The sequence below is a fragment of the Arvicola amphibius genome, chromosome 14, assembly GCF_903992535.2.
Source record: "Arvicola amphibius chromosome 14, mArvAmp1.2, whole genome shotgun sequence".
In the NCBI taxonomy this organism is placed as follows: Eukaryota; Metazoa; Chordata; class Mammalia; order Rodentia; family Cricetidae; genus Arvicola; species Arvicola amphibius.
In genome coordinates, this window is record NC_052060.1 from 31,071,048 (window position 1) to 31,093,860 (window position 22,813).

The window sequence follows — 22,813 nt, forward strand, 5'->3', positions numbered from 1 at the left end:
TACTAATGACTATGTTTAGCTATGAGCAATGGGGAGTTTTGAAAAATGTGTCCCTTCTCTCTTGACAGCATCCTTTTGTAATGCCTTGATCCAGAGCCTGGAGTCAAACCCTTTAACCAAAATAGCCTGGAGGGCAGCAAAGCCACTGCTGATGGGGAAAATCCTCTTTACTCCAGATTCCCCTGCTGTTCGAAGGCTACTGAAGAATGTGAGGTCCCAGATGGTCTAGTCCCTTAAGACAGTGGTGTGTGTGTGTGTGTGTGTGTGTGTGTGTGTGTGTGTGCATCTGTGTGTTTAATTATGCTCTTGCCAGTGACTCCCCTGCTTGTTTTCCCCTAAATGGACTCTTGGGTTTGCTCCCCCATGCACAATCCTGGTAGGAATGCCTCTGGTGCCCTGCTTGGCCCCGCCCTCTGTGAAGCAGCTTTCAATTGAGTTTTCTTTCTCACTTTGTGACTTACATACCTAATGGAAATGTTCACCATTCTGTGATCCCTGGCTTCCCAGAACAGGCAAAGATGGGGAGGATGAATATTTACTCACTGGGATCCCAAATATAACTTCATGAGACTTGGAAACAATAACATCAATGTTACATGTACCTCTGAGATAATTAGCAAATTAGATTCTGTCAATCCTGGAGTCAGAGAAATGGCAATGTTCTAGGAAAGAAAAAGCACTTCCAAGAAGAATCTTGTGGGCTGGGAAGATGGCTCGGCTGTTAAGAGAACTCTTCCAGAGGATCGGGGTTTGATCTTCAGCATCCACATGACAGCTCACAGCTGTCTATAACTTCATTTCCAAGGGCTCTGCTCCTCCCTTCTAGCTTCCATGGGTATACGGCAGGCGTGTGGTACACAGACATATATGCAGACAAAACACCCATATACTTAAAATAAAAATACAGTAATCTAAAAAGAAGAGGAGGAGGAGGAACCTTGCCCAACCATTAAATGTTTATAGCAAAGGCAGAAGATAGAACTAAAGGTTATTTCTTACTTTCTCTTCTGTTTTTTTCTCTGTGTCTATTTTTAGGCCAACTCAACTTTTGAAGAACTGGACCGAGTTAGGAAGCTGATCAAAGCCTGGGAAGAAGTGGGGCCCCAGATCTGGCACTTCTTTGATAAGAGCACACAGATGACCATGGTCAGAGTAAGGATGCTCACAATATAGAATGGATTAGAAGGAGCGGGGCCATAGAGATAGTTCATCACAACATAGGATGGGTTAGAAGGAGAGGGGTCATAGAGACAGTTCATCACTACTGGAGTCAGATCACGTCATAACAAACAGAACCCAAAGCACCAGTCTCTAAACTATCACCAAGTGAAGTCACTGGCATTGGGTGGGAAATCTGTGTCCTAATCTCTGGGGGGAGGGAGACTTAAAAGTTATTGCAAGATCGGTATCTTTCCCATGAATTCACTTGAAGGTCTCAGGTTCAAAAGGGTGTCTTCTGAAGAGGCCAGCTCTATACTACCAAGATGGTCACATATATCTATATGGCCTCATTCGCAATGCTGTAAAGACAAGAGGCAAGAGTTCTCAATAGCAGGGAAATTAAAATGGGAAAAAAAAAACAGAGAGCCATAAAAAGAAAATCTTCCATATCATTTTACATGCTCAGTAATACCCTCCATCTTGTCTCTTCTCAAAGTGGGAGAAGTACATATACCTTGATATGGGAGGAAACCCTATCAGCTTCTTTAGTGAGTCTATTGTCTCCGTCATTAATCATGAAAAATCGGAAATGCTCTAAGAATAAGACCAAAGAGCCTATGGAATTCTTAATTTCTATGATTATGTTTCTTCTTCCCAAGGATACCCTGGAACACCCAACAATGAAAGACTTTATAAATCAGCAGTTTGGAGAAGAAGGTGTTACCACTGAAGCCATATTAAACTTCTTCCCTAGCGGTGCCAGAGAGACCCAAGCTGAGGACATGACCAACTTTGACTGGATGGATATATTTAACATCACAGATCGCGTCTTACGCCTGGCTAACCAATACCTAGAGGTAAGCGGCATCAATCCACTTGAGGGCCACAGTGAGCCTCTTAACAATAATCTCATGGGTAAGGCTAGAGATCTGTCAACTAGTCAGCTGGTGTTGGCTTTGGTCTTTCATCTTTCCCATGAAAAAAGAAAGAGTACCATGACCGTCTAACAGGTCCTCTTCTCTGGGGGGCTCCTCTATACTTGATGAAGATTTCCTCACATCTCGCTAGCTTCATAACTCCTCTGGTTCTTCCCTCCTCCCTTCCAGGGCATCCTCAACATCCATCCTCAACTTTCTCCCACCTGCCATTGTTCCTATGACCGTCTATTGGCTAGTGTCCACCAAACCTTGAGCGTGAGCCTCAGGTATTGCTGGACATACCTCCCCCAAAGTCTTAAGGGCCTATAAGACTCAATGAGTCTCAAAACAAACTTACACTCTGTTTTCCTAGTAAACCCCTTCACTTTAAAAATATATATATATATATATATATATATATATATATGGTTTATTTAACTTTATTTTATGTTCATTGGTGTAAAGGTATCAGATCCCCTACAACTAGATCTTCAGACAGTTGTGAGCTGCCATGTGGGTGCTGGGAATTGAACCTGGGTCCTCTGGAAGAGAAGTCAGTGCTCTTAACCACTGAGCCATCTCTCCAGCCCCCACCCCTATACTTCTTAAACCAATTAATCCCACAGCCTTTGCTCAGATTCTCAAGCTGAGAACATTGGGGTCATCTTTAACTTCTCTTTCTTCTCCGCTCTCAGGGAAAGAATGATTCTACACTGTTACTTGGTGCCCAAGTCTGGGCTGCAGGTTTTTGTCTCTCCCTGCCTATCTCATCCTCCATAAATGTACATATGCCATAAATCAATGCCATAAAGTGTACAGTGTTATTACTGTCTGTATGTAGACGCAGAGGCCAAAGCTTAAAGAAGTTGAATAAGATCCCCGGCCATTAGGAGTACCAAGCAGAGTCCAAATGTGGGTGTGCCCAAATTCAGAGCCAGCCCTGATGACCTCCTTCTCCCCCCTGCCCCACCCAGTCAAAGTGTCTATCTTTTCCAACTCCTCAGTAATCTCTCAAGTCTGCCCTTTCTCGCTCTCCAGGCTCTGTGAGGGCCAGAGGCCTTGTACCAGCCTGTCCGAGCAGCTTTCTGACTGGATTCCAGGGTTCAGTCTCTGCTAATCCGGGCATTCCTCCACACAGACACCGGCCTCACATTCCAAGCACACATCTGTCAGCATCACTCAAAGGCTTCAAGTCTCAGTGACTCAACCAGAAAGCATCTGGCCTGTTGCTCTCCACTGGTAGTGCCCCAGCTGCTGACAGCCCTCACTGGTCATCCTTCCACCAAAAATTTCACAGAAGGAGGGTATGAAGGCCTTTCTCACAGCATAAACAATACCCCACAAAGGACCCTTGCTCCACCAGTCTTTGGGGGCCTTAGTGCCTCAGGAAGGGAGTGATTCTAACCGGGAGGCCTGGAACACACACCGCCGCCATGAGGGACTTTACTCTAAGCAAGATTCCTATGAAGTGAGGGAAAATTTTCTCAAAAGGAGAAATGTGTATCTGCTGAAGCCTGGAGTGGCTTTTCATTTTGCCACCATTTACCTGTTAATTCTCTGTTTGTTTTCTTTGTGGTTCTGGGGGTAGAACCCAGGGTCTCATACTTGCCAGGCAAGTGCTACCATGGAGATGCAACTCCCCAGACCTAGTCACCCGTTCCCTGATGCTTGACCCTCAAGGATTCTTTCTACTTTCACGTAAGCTTAGAAAGTTCACTCTTGCGTGGTCTGCCGCCCTCTCTTCATACCCCTCGGGCTCTTGAATAAGTTCAAGTACTGTGTGTCCATTTCCAGCTTGAACAGCTAGATGGATTATCTGGCATCCATGGGCACATCTTAGTTATTTTCAGATTCTCAGCCTCAGCCCCCAGGACTTTGGCCTCTAAAGGCCAATCACACCCAATGGACTGGGCCTCAACCTTTAAAATCTAGGGCCATCGGAAGGTTTAAGGTTGCTGGGCATGAAGAAACGCCTTTAATCTCAGCACTCAAGAGGTGGAGGCAAGCAGATCTCCGTGAATTCATGGCCAGCCTGGTCTAGAATCAGTTCCTGGATCACTAGGGCTGTTACACAGAGAAACCCTATCTCAAAAAGCAAAACAACAACAACAACAAAGTTTGAAGGTGCTCCTAGAAATAGGAAGGGAGGTTAATCTGAGGTCCGCAGGAGAGAGCTCCCTCATCCCAGATGGCGAATCATAACTCACTAGCGAGAAAAGGTTCTTGAGGATCCCTGCTGCCCCAGAGCCCCCAGCATTTCTCTAGAGTATGTGAACCTCCTTCTCCTGAAGCCTGGACATTGGCATCCCCGTCCATGCCCCCATGTAGCTTCGCTGGAAGTACAAACATGGTGGCGGCAGGACCAGAGCTGAAGCAATTCCCGTCTTACCAGAAGACGGACGACAATGATCTCAAATGCTTTTTAGAAACCACTCTGAGCATCAGCCCAGACCAGCTGACTCAGAACTTCCACAGAAGAGCCGTCGTGTCCCATGCATATTTACAGATCTATTAGACTAGGTGGAAGAGGCTTGCTGCTCTCACGTACAACTCCCAACTGATCTCACATCCCTGGCTAGGCCCACCATCACTGCCACTCTGGTTTTAATCTTACTACGTACAGGGCCTGTGCATGGGCGGGTGTGGACACAGGGCTATTTTTTTTTCTAATAGTGGTTCTCACGATGTTTTTGTGAGGCGTATGAAGACGAATTCTAGTCTTTGTTTGACTTGACATTTGTATCATGATATATCATGATATGAAAACTTCCTTCCTTTCTTCTTCTCTTGCTCCCTTCTTTCTGCACTCTACCAACTAAGCTATATCCCCAGCTCTAAAGAAATTATTTTTCCTAAGCATCTTGTGTTTAATATAGTAACAATAGATGCTTAATGGGTATTAGTCTCTTACACAGTTAAGAATTAAAGCCGGGTGGTGGTGGCACATACCTTTAATTCCAGCACTCAGGAGGCAGAGGCAGGTGGATGTCTGTGAGTTCGAGGCCAGCCTGGTCTAAAAGCGAGTTCCAGGATAAGCTTCAAAACTACACAGAGAAGTCCTACCTCAAAACAAAACAAAACAAAAACAAAAACAAAACAAAAGAAAATAAAGAATTAAGCCTACAGGCTGAGACTTTCCTAGACTAAATTCTCTACTGTTTGTTCCTCTGTCTCCATCTGTGAAGTGTGGATTTGAGGAGCATTTGCCTAATATTTGGCTTGTTCTGAGAATTAAATGAACTAATTTGTGCAACCCGCTATCATATAAGAAGCATTAATCAATATTAAATGTTAATCACAACACAAATAAACCTGGTCTAAGTCAAACCTAACCCCCCACTGGTGCCCCTGTCAAGCTCATGAAGTTACTGACCATATAGCTAGTTCCTCAGACACTGGGACTTCCCCGGGGCTTTGAAAAGCAGAGCACTGTGGCCAAGGGTCAGTGGCCACCCCATGGGGAGCCCTACGAGGCTTTGAATACTAGCAGCAGTGATGACTCGGTTTCTTCTTGCCCTTGGGAGTAGGGGAAACAAGTAGTTTGGGGACAGGAAGGAGGAGGTTCAGTAGGGGAAGACAGGCAGTGAAGGACAGAGCCCTTACAGGCCACCCTGGGTTTTCTGCATCTGCTGTGTTTTGGGCCATCTGCAGGAGCCTTGAAAAATCCCGCCCCCCACTCCAAAATGTCTGAGCAGCGCACTTGCCATGGAACCCCTCTCTAGTGGTTCTAAAGGTTTCTCTAGGTCAGGGAAGCCAGTGTGTTACCACCTATGCCTTACTTAAGAAGGTCAGCCTGGTACCTCCTTTCCACTAATGGGACTTGCGCTAATGAGATTAGAACGGTTCCTCATGAGCTGATCTAGGTGCCCACGTCTATGTCTACTCTGAAAACAGAAACCAAACAAAACACTTAAGGAAAATTAGGCAAATGAATTCTGTTACCCATAACAACTGGACACTTAGTGTGAGACTGGAAAATAACAGAAGCTCTGAGAACAATTCCTCATAATGAGTAGATTTTCCTCCTCCTCTTCTTCTTCTTCTGTTTTTGTTTTGTTTTGCTTTTTGAGACAGGGTTTCTCTGTAGCTTTGGAGCCTGTCCTGGAACTAGCTCTTGTAGACCAGGCTGGCCCCGAACTCACAGACATCCACCTGCCTCTGCCTCCTGAGTGCTGGGATCAACTAGAAGGGCTAAATTTCTTCCTTCCTGTTTAGGGTGAGGCCCTAGGTCAACCTGAAGGGTGTCTGTTCTCCTGTATTTATTTCCTTGTGGGTCCAAGTTAAACAGCTGTGTATGGGACTGTCCCACCTGTACCACAAGCGCCACAACCTCTGCTTCTTATTAGTCATTCTGAGAGATGCGACCGTCTATGGCTTGATTTCTGTACAATTCTGTACAATTCTAAGTAACAATACAAGGACAGAATGAGAGACAAGCATGGAGGCACAGAGCGCTTAACACATTCGCCAGACCTATGTGTAGATGCTAGACTGGGGGACTTTTCATCTAGAAGGTGGGGATGGCATGGCCACTCTGGGCTCACTCGAGAACGTGCACTCATGGCAGCTGCTATCCTGAACCATGTGCCAAGTCAAGAGTGCACCTCTTCTCACACTCAGAGACTGCCCGAACGTTAGTCACAGTTTGTCATGCTGAACTCTGGGTTAACCTTAGTGAACTGGCTTAGAGTCTAGGAGGCTAGGAGGCTAGCTCTGGGGTGCTGGACTTCAGTGGACAGTGACTCAGAGGCTGAGAGCCTTTCTTATCCTCAGACTATCTGTCAGATAAAGCTTTCTGTGTAGCATCCCTCACCCCATAGCTAAGGTCTGCCTTTCTGCTGTTCCTGAGAAACAAAGGTAAATGTGAGACAGACCTCTCAGTTAGAAGGTGAACCGTGGTCTTGGGACAGGGACGCTAGTGACATTTAAGAACCTCCACCTCTCCCACATGTGGAAAGGTTATTCCCAGACACAGTCTCACCATCCGCTTCTTTAAATCTAGGGAACCTGAAGCTGAGCCAGGACTTCATAGGTAAACACTTATGTGTGTGTATGTGTGGGGGGCGCTGTTTGTTTATTTACTATGTGTGTGTGGTAGAGGGCAGTGCAGGGTGTGCCATGGCAAGTCTGGAAGCCAGAAGACGACTTGTAGAGTGGTTTCTCTCCTGCCACGTGGGCTCATTGGGTTGAATACGGGTTTTCAGACTTGATACCCAGTGACTTTACCTTCTGAGCCATTATTTAAGATATTAGGTAAATATCTTAAATTCTTATGCACATACATTTTATTTATAACCTATATTTGTCTCTATCCACATGTTTTCTGTAGAAAAAGACAATTATAAAAGTTAACAAATTATCCCTCTCTTTACCTTTTAGTTGAAATAAACACAGATTCCTCTCCTCTTCAAATTTTTGGGCAGCCAAAGGTTTGGCCTGGAATAAATCAGACACTATTTACAGTTCACACTGGATTTGAATCGCTTAGCACATTTGAATTTCAGGCCTCGAGTTTCATATTAGGAAGCTGAATTCAGCCAAACTTTAATATGAAAATACCGCTAATCAGAGCATAAAATTATACTTTAACCAGTAACAGCTACCTTTTGCTAAGTCTTGAGAAAACACACATTCATTAACTGCCTTTCCTTGGCTATCAGCTCAGCTAGCGGGTGTACATATCTATATATGAACTAGATGGCGGTTATTTTCTTGAATTAACAGTGTCCATTTTCCTAAACCACTTTTCCTTGGTATGCTTAATACTTCTGGCTACATGCCACCGCCATCCAAGCATGATATTCACAGGAAATGTATTTTTCAGGCTAACATAGGGAGGAAATAAAATGGAAAGATGAGGTTGGATTGTGTAATGTGATGTGGAGTTAGCTGTGGAGCTATTGGCTGGTTACCCACGTTGCTCTCTTCTGTTCACACAATGACCCCAGATACTCAGACAGTATCGTTAGCAGAGTTAGATTGAGTACAGACATCTATACCACAAGGGCAGTTATTATTTCAAGGGCTATGAACTAGATCCTAAGCAACTTACAGGCAATCACCGTATTTTATGCCTCTTTGAGCTTTCGAAAATCTAGAACTCAGCTGGAGAAAACAGGTGGAAGGTAGGCTGGGGACATGGATGGAGGAAAGAGACTTCTGCTGCCTTGGGGAGCCAGCGTTGCTGTGTTGGACACTTGCACTTGTCATCCCTTGCTGCACCCTGTCCCATCTGCCTGCTGGCCATAATGGTCATCATTGTGTAGACTTTAAAGCAAAGAGTCTAAGAGGCTTGACTTCCCAGTGGGGCACAGAAGATAAGTAGGCTTCAGAATTTGTTCTTTATTTTTATTTATTTTATTTTATCTTTTTTTTTTTTTTTTTGGTTTTTTGAGACAGGATTTCTCTGGGTAGCCCTGGCTGTCCTGGAACTCATTCTGTAGACCAGACTGGCCTCAGACTTGCAGAGATTCCCTTGCCTCTGCCTCTGGAGTGCTGGGATTAAAGTCTCACCTCCAGGCTGGGACTCCAGAATCTAACACAGGTCTGCACTGACTGCAGTGAGAAAGCTCTTTTCCCTGTGATGTGCAAGGTGATTCCAGAGGCTCTGCAAGTGTCCTCTGCTCCATTACATACCAAGCCCAATAAAGGAAGCGATCGCTTTAGAGTACTCGAGAAAATGATAATGAGTTGGTCTTTTTCTTTTTCTTAAAATAACCAGGTGAAAATGAGAACTCATAAAGGTTGGAGTTCGTTCTTTCGTGTAGGTCTTTGCATGAACTGAGCTTGAGACGTTGATTAGTTACTGTTAACCCTTGACTCCCTATACAGATACGAAATCAAATTTCCAAGTCATCCGAGTTCTGCCAGTTTTTCCACCTTCTCGCTTTCTTCTTCCTCGTATGTAACTGCTTCCAGAGGCCTGCTCTGTCTCTCCTAGCCCCTCACTAGGCTTCCAGGCTCTTGCTGCTTCTGTCCAGTTCCCACATCCTCTCCAATGAGACAGTTCTAAAACCCAAGCCCACCCTGACATAAGGCTCACCGCTCCTCGGGAATTTCTCATCCCCGAGAAGGTAAGTGGCCTCCACAGCTCTTTCATGTCCTAGGAGACTGCCCCAGACCTCCCAGTGTGGACAGTGTCTCCTTCTCACACTCGCTCTGCTCCACTGGCTGGCCACGTCCACATCTACCCGTCAGGACCCAGCAGTTCCAAGCCTTTTTCTCCACACTGTATTTCCTCCATGGGAGCCCGATCACAGCTTGTCCATGCCCTCTCCCTGCCTTCGCTGACCTGACCACATCAAGGGCTAAAACTTGAACACATTTTTCTTTTTGCATTCCCGGCTTTCCTGAGTAGATCTGAAGTGACGTCAAGCAGATACCAAAAAAGGCTAAATCTCAGCAGAAATTAACGCTTGTGTTGAGTCTTAAGGGTCAGATCCACTGGTTCAGAAAATCAGAAAGACAGTTTAGGGCAGAGAGCAACGTTTAAATGAGTCACAGAGTTATGGACCTACTGGGCAAGTTCACAAGGAAGGGGAGGTCCGGGCAGAGGGTGACTATAATAGAACTGGTGTGTCTGGAGTCTGCCAGCAAGGGTGGTGAGAGCTTCACACTGTGGGCAGCAAGAGGCGTCAGCGTCTCTGTATGGACTCTGCTACTTGGGACAGCAGAGCTAAACCCCTGTCTGAAAGATGAGGCTAACCCAGGCTGTCTGGGTGACAGCTACTGGGGAGGCAGAGCAGAGGGCCTGTGACATAGAGTGATCTTCCTGGCTGATACACAGCCCCGTTATTATCCAGTTCTGCAGCCCTCACCTCCAGGTGTTGTTGAAGCAATGGAACAGGACACCGAGGGAGTCAAGTGCCCCAGGTTGTTAGCCACTTGACAGTAACTTTCATTGGAACTAGCTGGCTAGAAAACATTGACCTGGCGGCTTTGCCCCCTTATGAGTCTTTGTTCCAACTGGCCTTTTTAATTGTTTCAATACTGCATTTGTTATTATTTATTTTAGAAACACATTTTTTCTTTTTCTTTAAGTTTTTTAAAATTTTTCAATGATTTATCTAACTTTATTTTTATGTGCATTGGTGTGAAGGTGTCAGATCTCGTGGAACTGTATTTTCAGACAGTTGTGAGCTGCCATGTGGGTGCTGGGATTTGAACCCAGGCCCTACTGGAAGAGCTCTCAGCGCTCTTAACGCTGAGCCATCTCTCCAGCCCCTTACCTTTATTCGTTACTGACATGCATTTCCTGCCTCTTCATCGCCCAGTCACTGCGCATTTTCTCGCTCTTTGGGAGTGAAGGCGCCAGAAGTCTGTTCACAGTGCCGGTGTACACAATACTATTTATTACAACACCCTGCCTCTAATTCACCATCCCAAACAGCCCAAAGTGGTTTTATGCCGTGGCTTTTCCATGGAGATGGAAATAAATCTTGAAGGTTGCAGTTTACATCTGCCAGGAAATTAATTCTGGGATGTTTGCCCACATCCCCTGGCCTTTTTTTTTTTTTTTTTTTTAGAAGCCCAGGTGTCTGCATTAATACCACATGAGGCCTCCTCTAGCGTTTATCGGCTGTTTTTGAAAAGATGGGAGGCAGGATTAGAAATCCTCAACGCCTCCCTTATCTCCCAAGACCTGACCTAGATGCCTTTGGGGTTTCATGGTCAAAACTATGTCTATTAGTGCAGAGCTGTCAGCACAGTGCGCCAGATTCCTTTGATATCGAGTTCAAATGGAAAGAAGAATGTTTCCCTTTTGCCTCCTCTAGCCACGGTTTACCATGTAATAGACGACCCCACGAATCTATGACTTAATGTGTATGAGCTGGAGTGGTCACAGCTGAAGAAGGGAGCCTGCTGGCCCGGTAGCGTCTCCTCTGAGGTGTTTTGTGTAGCTGTGTCAGCGACTGAGTGTCTCCTGCCCAGGGTTGGGGCACCGCTGCCTGTACGGGAGAGGGTTCCAGCAGCTCTCCCTTCCGCCAGGGTGGGCTGTTTCCAGAGCTAGGAAGACAGCGGGGAAGGAACTGAGGGTCTGTATGAATTTCATGTGGTGGCTTGGCTATTCAGGAAGATGGGGTGGGGGTGGGGAGACAGGCACTGCCGGTGACCACACACACACACACACACACACACACACACACACACACACACACACACACGAGACACAGGAAGGACTCTGAGACCCCTTTGTAGGCTTGATAGCTGCTTTCTTGGCTGTCAGAGGGCATTGTCGTGGTTCTTCTTGAGATTCTGAACCTCCCGCTGTGACATTTGCTTGAAACTGACCTCTGAGGGCTTAGGACACTGGCTTTATTCTTTCCCAAATCGCCGTGCTGGGTTTACATTCAGCACTTTACACTTGACAATCTTGTTGCCCTACATTCCTCCCTAACCCCCAGGACGGCACAGAATCGTAGAACAAGATAGCATTTAAAAATAGACTCCGTGACCTCCTTAGAACCCAGTATGTTGTAACTGACAGGCTTGTCACAATAGGCTAAATACATCCAACCCAACTCGGCAGGGGGTTTTTGTCATTAGCTCTGCCTCTTACACACATACGTGCTCCAATATACATGCTCTTCAGCCAAGATTTTAACTCCAGGATTAGTGTAAGTATGGCCGTGGGGGGGGTGAGGGGGGGGATGAGGTCACTTGCTGTGAGGTAAATGGCCTCCCCATGAGAAGAAGACAAAGCTACACTGTGAACCACACCTCAGAGGACCCCTTGGGGGGGCCTTTGGCTCACATTTAAAGCAATTTCTCCTTCTTCACCTCAGTAAGAAAGTTGAGGTGAGGGATACTTAACATTCATGTTTGGTTTTATAAGACCTTCCTCTATGTGGCGTCATCTGAACTACCGGCCAGTGAACAGCTAATAGACAGTAATTAAAACTCACCATCTTTTCAGCTCCCAGTGCCCAGGCAGCTTTGCCTTCTGCCCATAGCATTGTCCTGGCCCGGAGGAGTACTATGGATCAACTCAGGACAGTTTGTGTCCTCAAGGAAGCAAATAACTGTGTTTCTCCCCTGATGAACAACTGTCATTAATGAAGGCTAACCTGGCAGGAACTTGAAAGTCGTTTAATTATTGATGCCTGAGATATTTTACAAAAGCAACAGTAAAATGGGATTTATAAGGGCTTCTCTAGTCATGGGGCAACGCAGTGTGCTGTAGAGGTTGAAAATGGATTCTGCCCGGAGGAAGTTTGTTTCACTGAATCTTGTAACTGGGCTTGGAAGGATCACAGTAACAAACCTTCATGTGATGTGAAGATGAACATATATACAAAATGAATACACACACACACACACACACACACACACCCCTTAGACCAGTTTGGGGCATGAAATAAACCATCAGTATTTGTAGTTGGTGTTTATTTTTTTGTTATGTTTTTGCAATGTTGGAAAATAAACCCAGGGCCTTGTACATGCTAGGTAGACATTCTCCATTGAGCTACACCCCTGGCTTTCTAGTCGTACAGTGAGGCACCGACTGAGGGCTTTACAAACACTGTCTCATGTGTTTGTGATCCCTTAGAACAAACTTCTGAGATTGGGCACAGCTCAAATTCCAGCAAGAACATCAGAAGCCACGGGTAGGAAACAGTAAGAGAGAATGGCATAGAGGACTGTCTGACACCCACACTCCACTGTGCCCCTTCCCAAAGTGATGATGAAGAAGAAAATGGGTCAGATGTTTTAGAATAGAAGCGAGCATTTGAGAACCTGCTAAATTTTGTGTATTCCAGAGTACCAAGGTCCCCATCTAGGGAAACATGACAGGAAACATGACCATGAATCAGCTGCCTGATAAAACAGCCAGGATGGAGCCCGCGTCATCACAGGATTCAACAATGTCATTGAAAACATCAGCTGTTTATTCCAGTATATAAAGACGTAAGGTTCAAAGAGAACGCGCTAGATAACCTTGGAAGTCACATTATTAGTCATGTGTTTAATTATATCAGCTCCCCCCCACCAAGAATTATACCCAAAGTACATCACAACAAAGTCGTTTTATGACTTGCTGCTAGTTTTTCATGAGTCTGGGATGTATAGAATCTTGTTCAAAGCGTAGAGCTAGATCTGCCCATCAGGTTTAAATTTAAACCAATTCAGAAAAGACTTCTTGACTCCCTAGCAAGTGAAAGACTGGTACCAGAGACCATGTCGAACAGAACACAGCTCTGACCTCAAAGGACTCATTACCACTAGAGCTCTGCTGACCCCCATAGCTACCAGCAGCTCCATAAAATTTAAAACTTGTGCTTATGATGCATTTGTGATATCTTTTAGTATTCAATAGCTACGTTAGATCACTGACCACCATTTTGGACAGGGCAGACAGAGAACAAGTCAGTCACTGCAGAAAATTCCACTAGGCAGTGCGGCTCTCAGGCAGGAGACCTCCACTAACGTCAGGACTTTGTGGACGGCCTATGGCATACTCTCAAAGGAACTGTGGGGCACAGCCACCCCTGCGCGGGAACTTCCAGACCCCACCCTGAGGGTATATGTAGACTTTGCTTCTGACTTCTGTTGGAAGTAAGGCGAGGTTCTCCACATTTCTGATCCCATCTGGTTCTGATAAAGCAAGGACAACAGACCAAAGACATTTCATCTCAAGACTTTGTGAAGCCGAGTGAATTGCTAAGAACATTCTCGGGGGTAATATCCACTGCTTAAAACAAACAAACAAACAACAACAACAAAAACTGCTTAGAATAGCTTTCATCTCCCCAAATCATTTTGATTTTATTTTAGAAATTTAATTTCAAAATAATTCTAACTGCCATTTGTTTGTTTGGTTGGTTTTTGTTTTTGGAGACAGGGTTTCTCTGTATAACAGTCCTAGCTGTCCTGGAACTAGCCCTTATAGACCAGGCTGGTCTCACCTCGAACTCACAGAGATCTGCCTGCCTCTGCCTTCCGAGTCCTGGGATTAAAGGTTTGTGCCACCACTGCCCGGCTTGCTTATTTGTTTTATTAAGACAATATTTTAAAATCTTTATGGTAGTAACATAGTCTGGTAATTCAACTCATGTCTAAATGTATAAGAACCAAAATAAGAAAGAACATTTCTCCCTTTTCAAGCACTAATCTTTCTCTGTTGGAAATGCCAGACTCCTCTAGTCGCTGTGAGAAACATCACAGGTTGTTTTAACCAATAATTACTCTACTGTGCTGAAAGAAAACCCAAAGTAAACCCTCCACTCTGTTTTGGCACTCCATATTGAATTTCTTTCTGTACCTAATTTCTCCTACACCCCCCCCCCCCCGTCTCTAGCAAACACTATTTTATTTTTATGCAGGTCTGACTTACTAGTCCCCTCAATGAGTGAGAAGATGTGACATTTGCCTGTGTCTAGTTTATCTTATTTAAACACACACCAGTTGTTAACTTGACAAACAGCCAGAATGGGATTATTTATTGCTTATCTTCGTCAAATTTAAACATGTGTTCCAGGGGTTTGTTTCGTTTTTTGTTGTTTTGTTGTTTTTTTGTATTTTTGAGACAGGGTTTCTCTGTGTAGCTCTGGCTCTCATGGAATCCACCTTGTAGACTAGGCTGGCCTCGAACTCATAGAGATCCATCTACCTCTGACTACTGAGTGCTGGGATTTGTGGTGTGTGTCACCACTGCCAAGCTAGTAAACACTTATATTCTATTAGCTCAGTCCTGAAGCCTCCTTGCCCAAACAGCAATTGCCAAACCTGTCTCCTATAGTGGTGCTGCTGGGTTAATTACTGACCAGCTGGCTGCAGACTGGCTTCTCCAGCTGCCATAGAGTGTATGCACTAGACACCACACACGCACACACAAAACAGTGAATAATATAAGCTGTTTCTGCCCGGAAGAAATGAAAACTCCTTGGTGTGTGATCTACTGAGGTCCCTTGTCTTGTCTTAGGACTGGCCAGTGTTAATCTTAGCAATTAAGTCCTGTTTGCAAGGCAATGACTGACTGAAGAAAACCTATTTCCTTTAGCTCTGTGATGTATCCATTCTTACTTGTATTTCTTAAAGAAATACCAATCCAATTTCCTTTCAACCTCATGAGTTCTTTAAGCCTTAGCCCTGTTGATATTCTCCCCCACCCATGTTTCTCCGCCCGTTATCAGTTAGAAAATAGATTGCTTTGTTTTCTTCACTTTTACCAAGAACACTGAGGCAACCCCACGGGAGCCTCTCCCAGGGCGCCGAGCCTAGGCAGGACAATGAGTTCAGAAATCCCAGGGATGGTGGATTGGTAACACCTTGAGGTTCAAATGCACCCCCCTCGTAAGAGACTTCTGTGCTGTGCTCTCATACTCTGTGGTAGGCTCTGGATGGGAGGGGTTACAGGGAGTGAACAGAGTCAGCTTGCTCCTTGCCAACGCAGTAGGGCTTGGTTCTCCGCGACAAGCTGTTTGTGTTTCTGGTTTCTTAATTTCTCCTTAATCAAGTGAACAGGGGCTTGATACCTCACGCTACCACTTCCGGGAAGTCTTTAGTGTTCTAGAGCAGGGGTTCTCAACTTTTCTAATGTGTCAACCCTTTAATACAGTTCCTCATGTTGTGGTGACCCCCACACCATAAAAATTATTTCATTGCTGCTTCTTAACTATAATCTTACTACTGTTATGAATTGTAATATCTGATTTGCAGGATATCTGATATGCAATCCCAAGGGGATCGCGACCCACAGGTTGAGAAACAATGCTCTAGCGCCTAACTTTCCCGGGCTGCCAGGTGAAGATAAACAATATTCATTGTTTCACTGATAGGACTCTTGTGAGCACTTGGAGGACTCCCTCCATAAGCCACACCATGCTGGACGTGCAGTGTAGGCTATCCCTCTGGGCCCTGGTGTGCAGGGAGGCACTCTGGGCTGGAGCTGGACCCTGGTTCTACCCTTAACTCAGCATCTCTGCAGCTTCTTCCACAGCACGGGAAAGGTTCCATCTGACTTCCGGCTCCTCTGGAATTAACTGAGCCTAAATGTGTTCGGCAGTGTAGCCTAGTGTTCCCTGATGCGTCCCGATTGTTTTCTGATCTATTTCCACTTAAAACCCCACAGCGGCCTTATAGAAATAGAGCTTTTGGCGTCTTTTTAAAGCTAGCCAGCGCTCCAAAGCTTGAAGGAAGATGGGGTCCACTGCTCTTGCAGGTCCCCAGAGACCCCAGTACTGCTCCCTGTGGTCAAGCTGACCTCCATTTCCTTTCCTCTGCCTGTTTTCTGTCTATCTGCCTCCTGCTCAGGCCTCTTCCTCCAGGCAGCCTTCCTGGGTCCCTCCCAGGAGACCCGTCCTACTCTGGAAGTCCTGAGTCTTTCAGGCTAGCCTCCCTGTCATTCTGCCCTACACTTCTTGGTTTACTACAATCTCTCCCTCATCAGGTTTGAGTTTGTTTCAGGAAGAGATTGTTATCTTCTCTCCTTGTATCCGTGGAGCCAGGCAGGCTCTGGCATGTTGCATACACTCGCTAAATATTCGTCGAACAAATTAATCAAGACAAGGCCATCTGACCTCTGTGAGTTACATCTAAGAATCATGGACACAAAACCCCCAGTGTAAACAAATACCAGTACAATATAATTACTTCAGTAAGTGTCTACAAGTGGGGACCCCCGAATCCATCTAAAAGGAATTCTTAATTTTGCGCTCTCTCTCTCTCTCTCTCTCTCTCTCTCTCCTCTTCTCTCTCTCTCTCTCTCTCATCTCTCTCTCCTCTCTCTCTCTCTCTCTCTCTCTCCCCACAAGAGAAAAAGGACATTGGGATAATTCTGCTCCCTCATCATAAGGTTGTAAATGGCAGTGATTTCTCAGATGAAATCATTTTGGCCGCCTGTTTCTTTGCTTTCTTCTTCCTGGTTCGTCCCTCAGCTGGCTAGCCTGTGTGTGTTTGGAGAGAGCCAGGAAGGTTCAACGCCAGGAATGTTTCTCTCTTTAAACCTCTTTTATCCTCAGGCTTTCTGATCTTCAAAGCAGCCAATGTCCACTGTGACCCCACTCCCTTGCCTCCCCACGCTGGGGAGTGAGAGCCTTGAGGATTTGTGTCATTTTGAGGGCTTGCATATTTGGACCGCCTTGGCCAGCTGGGTAGCATAGTCTCTGTTAACTCTTCAGGGATAAGGGCCTGCCATCATTTCCAGGACCCTTGCACCCCTGAACCTAGGCACATGAAGAAATTAATGCCAGACCCTGGAGTTACACAAATATTAGGTACATAGGTCTTTTTGTGGGGGACCTATCCCTTGGCCAGTAGCGTTTCCTCTGCCTCGTTGTCTGCAATTAAGTCTCAGACTCTCTCCACCTGTGTGATTATCCACAGTGCCTGGTCCTGGATAAGTTTGAAAGCTATGACAATGAAGTTCAACTCATCCAGCGAGCCCTGTCTCTCCTGGAGGAAAACAGGTTCTGGGCTGGAGTGGTATTCCCTGACATGTACCCCTGGACCAGCTCCCTGCCTCCCCACGTGAAGTACAAGATTCGGATGGACATAGATGTGGTGGAGAAGACCAATAAGATCAAAGACAGGTGATGGTTCAGTCAGGGCTCACCGGGGGTTTCTCCCAAATCCACAGTGAACTGAGTTCAGTAGAGAGGGGGAGGATTAAGGATGAACGCAGCCCATAAATCAATGGAGGTAAGCTGAATGGGAGGAGGGCTGATTGATTTGAGCAGATCCAAGTAGATGGGGCAATCACCTTGTGATTCCCAGACATGGCTAGAGTTATTCCTGTGATCCAAAGTAGAACTGGATAGTTTGGGAACATTGAGGACAGTGGTTCTCAACCTGTGGGTCGCGAGCACAACCACCCTTCCACAGGGGTCGCAGGTCAGAAATTCTGGATATCAGCTATTTACGTTATGATTTGCAACAGTAATAAAATTATAGTTAAGAAGTAGAAGCAAAAATAATTGTACGGTTGGGGGTCACCACATGAGGAACTGTGTTAAAGGGTCGCAGCATTAGGAAGGCCGAGAACCATTGATGGAGGAGAATGTTTCAAGAGATTGAGTTCTAGGGTAAGTTTTGCTTGTAAAATGAGTGGGTCGCCCATCCGCACTTACATCCTTCCTCCCTTCCTCCTACGCCTTTTCAGGTACTGGGATTCTGGTCCTCGGGCGGATCCTGTGGAAGACCTGCGGTACATCTGGGGAGGCTTTGCCTACCTGCAGGACATGGTTGAACAAGGGATCACCAGGACCCAGACCCAGGCAGACGTTCCAGTTGGAGTCTATCTCCAGCAGATGCCTTATCCCTGCTTCGTGGATGACTCGTGAGTCCCCGGCCCCTGTCTTCCTCCCTGTGCTGAATAAACCAGGGTGGCTCTCAAGGCTTCAGTGTCTCCCAAAGGAACGCTGGGGACTGGGACCAGACTGGGGAGAATAGGCTTCTGACTGGAGAAGCTGCTGGCTTCAGACAGAAGCAGAGGAAGAAAGTAAAATGGGAAGGTGTGGGGGTACAAAAGCGACATCAGAGGTTAGAACAATAGGAGTGAAGCTGGAGGAGGAGTTTAAATTTCCTCTTCGCCGTATGTTTGCTATGTGGAAGGTTCTGGTCAGAGCGTTTGCCCACTGACCGCCAGATGGGCAGATTTGGACCTGCATGGCAAATCGGTCTGGTTCCTAGGAGCCTCAGAATAACGCAGCTCCTTCCCTAATTAACATTCCTATGATGTATGTTTGGGGAAAAGGTAGAGGAATATGTCGGATGAGCTCTAGCCGCCTTCTCTGACCTCCCCTATCCTAAAGCCTGGCCTTCCGTTGCCTAGTAGCATGCTAAGCAGCAAACAGCCCACTGTTTTATTGAAAATGGATTTTCGGAGTGCTGGAGGAAAAGACAGAAAAGAAGAGGTGCTCAGGGGCTTATTGCCATGGTAGACAATCAGAAACATTCCCTCAGCTATAGGTGGCTTAGGAATTTAGATCCTGGGGTGTTGGGAAGACTGAGGAAGTCACTGTAGCCCGTGCGTGGGGCTGTGGGGTTCAGGAATCAGAGACAGCAGAACGTGAAGGAAAGAGTCCAGTTACAGATGGCAAGGTCGGAAAGAAAATAAAGGCCAGCGTGCGCACAGGAAAGCTACACTCAATGCTGTGGCCCCATCAGTTCTCCAGCTCGGCGGAAGACGGCCGAGATAACAGAGGCTGTTCTGCTGTGAGCTTTCCTTTGGATAAGAAGCAGAGATGAGAAGTGGAGCCAAGGGCAAAAACCCAGGTCCACTTTCAGGTCACAGAGGGAAGGGCTGGCAGGGAACCGGGTAGGTGTGGAGAGGCAGTGGGACTCGGGGTCATTCAGTACGGGAGAGTCCTCTGGCGGCTAACCCCAGAAGTGCATGCTTTTCTGTTGTTTGGCTCTTTCCCTAGGGCCATTTTGAGTGAAACTATCCTCCCACGCTGGCACTGGGCCCTTCCTGTGACAACACCCAACAGTTTCAATAGATAATAATCCCAAGGGCTTTACTAGTGCGCCATTCCCAGGGAAAACCTGTAAAGCTCACCCTAACTTGAGTTCTTCGTGTCAAATGCATCTCTCTTGCTGAGATCGTATCCCAGGACGGAGCTGCTCCACTTGTGCCCGGCTGATGGTAGCAGTGACAATCGAATCACTGATTTCTTCCAGTCACAACCTGTGGCAACCGGTCTGCAGTCTTTCCCACAATCCTTTGCAGTCACGATCTATCCTATACAACAGAGGTGGTATGGTTTTATTCCTGCACTTAACAGACTGTTCATCTGGGCGGTCTGGAAAGACAAGGTGGCAAGTGCGAAAGATATTTTTTAAAGTTCAACCTAGCGTAGGTCCCATGATTTATTTTTCTGCTTTCCTTTCCTTTGGACTTCATTCTCAACTCTTCGTTGGATAAGTATTTCCTTCATCTCTCCCAGGTACAGAATGTTCTGTTCTGTTTCCCCTCCCCCACTTTAGCTTTATGATCATCTTGAACCGCTGTTTTCCCATCTTCATGGTGCTGGCGTGGATTTACTCTGTTTCCATGACTGTCAAGGGCATTGTCTTGGAGAAGGAACTGAGGCTGAAGGAGACCTTGAAGAACCAGGGTGTCTCCAATGCTGTGATTTGGTGTACCTGGTTCCTGGACAGCTTCTCCATCATGTCAGTGAGCATCTTCCTCCTGACGCTCTTTATCATGGTAAGCCAGGTGGAGCAGACTCTGACACTTTTAAGGGTTCCATTGTTCCTGGTCTCCTCCTGTTAATGTGTGTGTGCCTGGGCTAGTTATCTGAGCACAAAAGGTAGCACCCCAGCTTTTCAAACCAGGTAGGACACCTGGAGAGCCAGCACCCCCAACCTCCCTAAAAGAGCCATTCTGTGGTAACATCTTCCCATCTTCCCCTTCTAGCCCAAGGGAACTCACTCATTGCCTATATAGATTTTCTAGTCCATTTCATGACCACGTAGAGAAGTTGCTATTACCAAAGCCCAGTATGGGACTGTTGTGTGTTCAAAGCTTGCCTCTTCGTTCAGAGACAGACATGAGTCTAGAGAGTGTTTCCTAGAATTACCATTCCAATATCCGGCTACAGTTAGGATAAGTGAACACTGCCAATGGTATGAGGGGAAAAGATCTGGACAAACTGTTAACCATCCCCATGGCCAGGCCACTAGCTTCCCCAAGTGACATCCTTCTGCCTGCAAAGATCTCCAAGGACTCTGTTTTAAAGGACGGAATTTGGAGCCTGACCTTTCTCGGTGATAAGAAGTTTCTATTGCCATAGAGCAAGTCATTCAATCTCCTGCAAGTCTGTGACTCCTCCGCAAGCCAGAACTGAAAACAAAACATTGTTTCACGATTTACTGCTAGCCTAAATATTTTGAGTCCCATCATAGAAGCAGATTTTTTGGACTTGTTGAAATATGAATACACACATTTGATACTTTTTGATGTCTTATTGGATGAAAGTCGGATTCTGATGTAGATTCAGCAAGCTTGTTCAACTTCATCACTGCCACCATATCGGGTACCACTCTGCATGAAGCAAACGTGTGCAGTGGGCCCGACTGCATGAGTGTCTCCCATCCCATGATGGATTATGGCTACCTGATCTAAGACTGCCCCATCATATATCCAAACCAACAGGAACATATCCATTTAATCCAAATCCTGCCTTTATTTTCTACTAAAATATCCTCAACCTCTCAACCTAGTGCATCCTATCTTTGCTGTTATATTCTGACCCGGTGAGCTATGGTGGGGCACAAACACCATGTAGAGTCCCCTCCAAAACAATGGTGAGGTGGAGGTCACTTTATCCAAACAACCTCACCCCACCCAGTGTGGTTTGGTGTTTACAAAGGATACCAAAGCTCTGCCGAGGTGAGAGGAGCCACCACTCCCTCCTTATCCACCAGGCACCCTCTGCTCTGCCCATCCCTCAGCCTGTGCCTTTCCCCAGTCGGTGTTTTGTACTTTTAGAATTAAAGGACTCGGTGAGTAAACATGAGGATGAATGGCCTCGGCTTGCCCTGACTTCTTACTGATAAGTGGCCCTGAGATCTGAGATCCCTAAGAATGGGTTTTTAGGACTTCAAAGCTCTTAGGACGTGAGGTAAAGAATGTTCACCCAGAGCTCCTAGCACAGGGAAGCTTCTCCTTGTGGGAACCAGGACACTGTTCCAATAATGACGGAAACAAAGCTTTTCCACACCAAAATAAGGTCTTCCTTTGAATGACTCCCCCTTTTTTGCATGGCCCTTCCTCCCCAGCACTGCCGTGCAGGAAAGAAGCTGGGAGCAGGGACAATAGGAAGGTTCCATTGTTCTTCAGTCTACAAGGAGCAGAAAGGAAAGTGGCCAGTGGAGGAAGCTGGGTCCGGGAAGTGGTGAGACTGGCTGAATGACTGGCACCCCTGTTTGAAAGCCACCAGAAAGCCCGCAGTCTAAATGTTTGCAGGACTCTGCTCTGGGCTCAGATAAGATGTCGAATTCGTTCTACAGAGAACAATAACGACTCTCCAGTTGTGACCTTTATTTAGATTTCCTCAGACTCAGGTTGGCTTTAAGTGTGGCTCCCGTCTATCCCTCCCTTTTGCGTAGTTCCCCCTCGTCTGTTTTTCCATCTGTTCCTTCAATGCCCAACAGGCACGAGAGCATGAAGGAGAAACGGTGACTGGAGCAGATAAGGAGCCCATTAGTTCCACTTGGTTCTCACCGGCGCAAAACAGATGTCATTAATTGGCCTCTCGCGTTTCTACTAAGAGAAAAGCAGTGATTTAGGGACCCTTACCTGTAGAGAGCCCATTCATGAGATGAGGATTTAGGGAGCCCCTACCTGTAGAGAGCCCATTCGTGAGATGAGGATTTAGGGAGCCCCTACCTGTAGAGAGCCCATTTGGAGATGAGGCAGCTCCAAAGGATGGGGGAACGCGGAGAAAAAGGCAGAAAGGGAGCATGAGGACTTTTGGTCTTGGGAACGCTATGCTGTGTGACATGTCTATGTTCTCTATTACACCAAAACTCAACTATGTCCAATTGAATATATGGAGGTGGCCAAGTGAAGCCTGAGACATACTCCCAATATCTACTACTTGTACCTTTGTGTTCCTATGGAAAGAATAGGCTAACCTATAAGTATTTGGGAATGCAGGATTTGGATGGAACAAAGACACTGGCCTCTTTATGGGGCTTGTAGTGATGATGAAGAAGGTCTAATACAGTTGAACATCTTGGTCTGTCCTACAGTGTAATCGGGCAGTAGCTTGTTCAGAAAGTGTCATTAG

The 22,813-nt window shown here is 46.2% G+C and overlaps 1 protein-coding gene across 1 annotated transcript in view; it reads left to right on the top strand.

Annotated features, from left to right (window-relative positions):
• Positions 1–22,813, top strand: part of Abca4 (ATP binding cassette subfamily A member 4) — a 126,457-nt gene that overhangs the window by 44,046 nt on the left and 59,598 nt on the right. The window contains exons 9-14 of the mRNA XM_038311073.1: positions 69–208; positions 1,036–1,152; positions 1,821–2,018; positions 17,403–17,608; positions 18,178–18,354; positions 20,004–20,226. Coding sequence (XP_038167001.1) covers positions 69–208; positions 1,036–1,152; positions 1,821–2,018; positions 17,403–17,608; positions 18,178–18,354; positions 20,004–20,226 — 1,061 coding nt within the window. The remainder of the gene's footprint in view (positions 1–68; positions 209–1,035; positions 1,153–1,820; positions 2,019–17,402; positions 17,609–18,177; positions 18,355–20,003; positions 20,227–22,813) is intronic.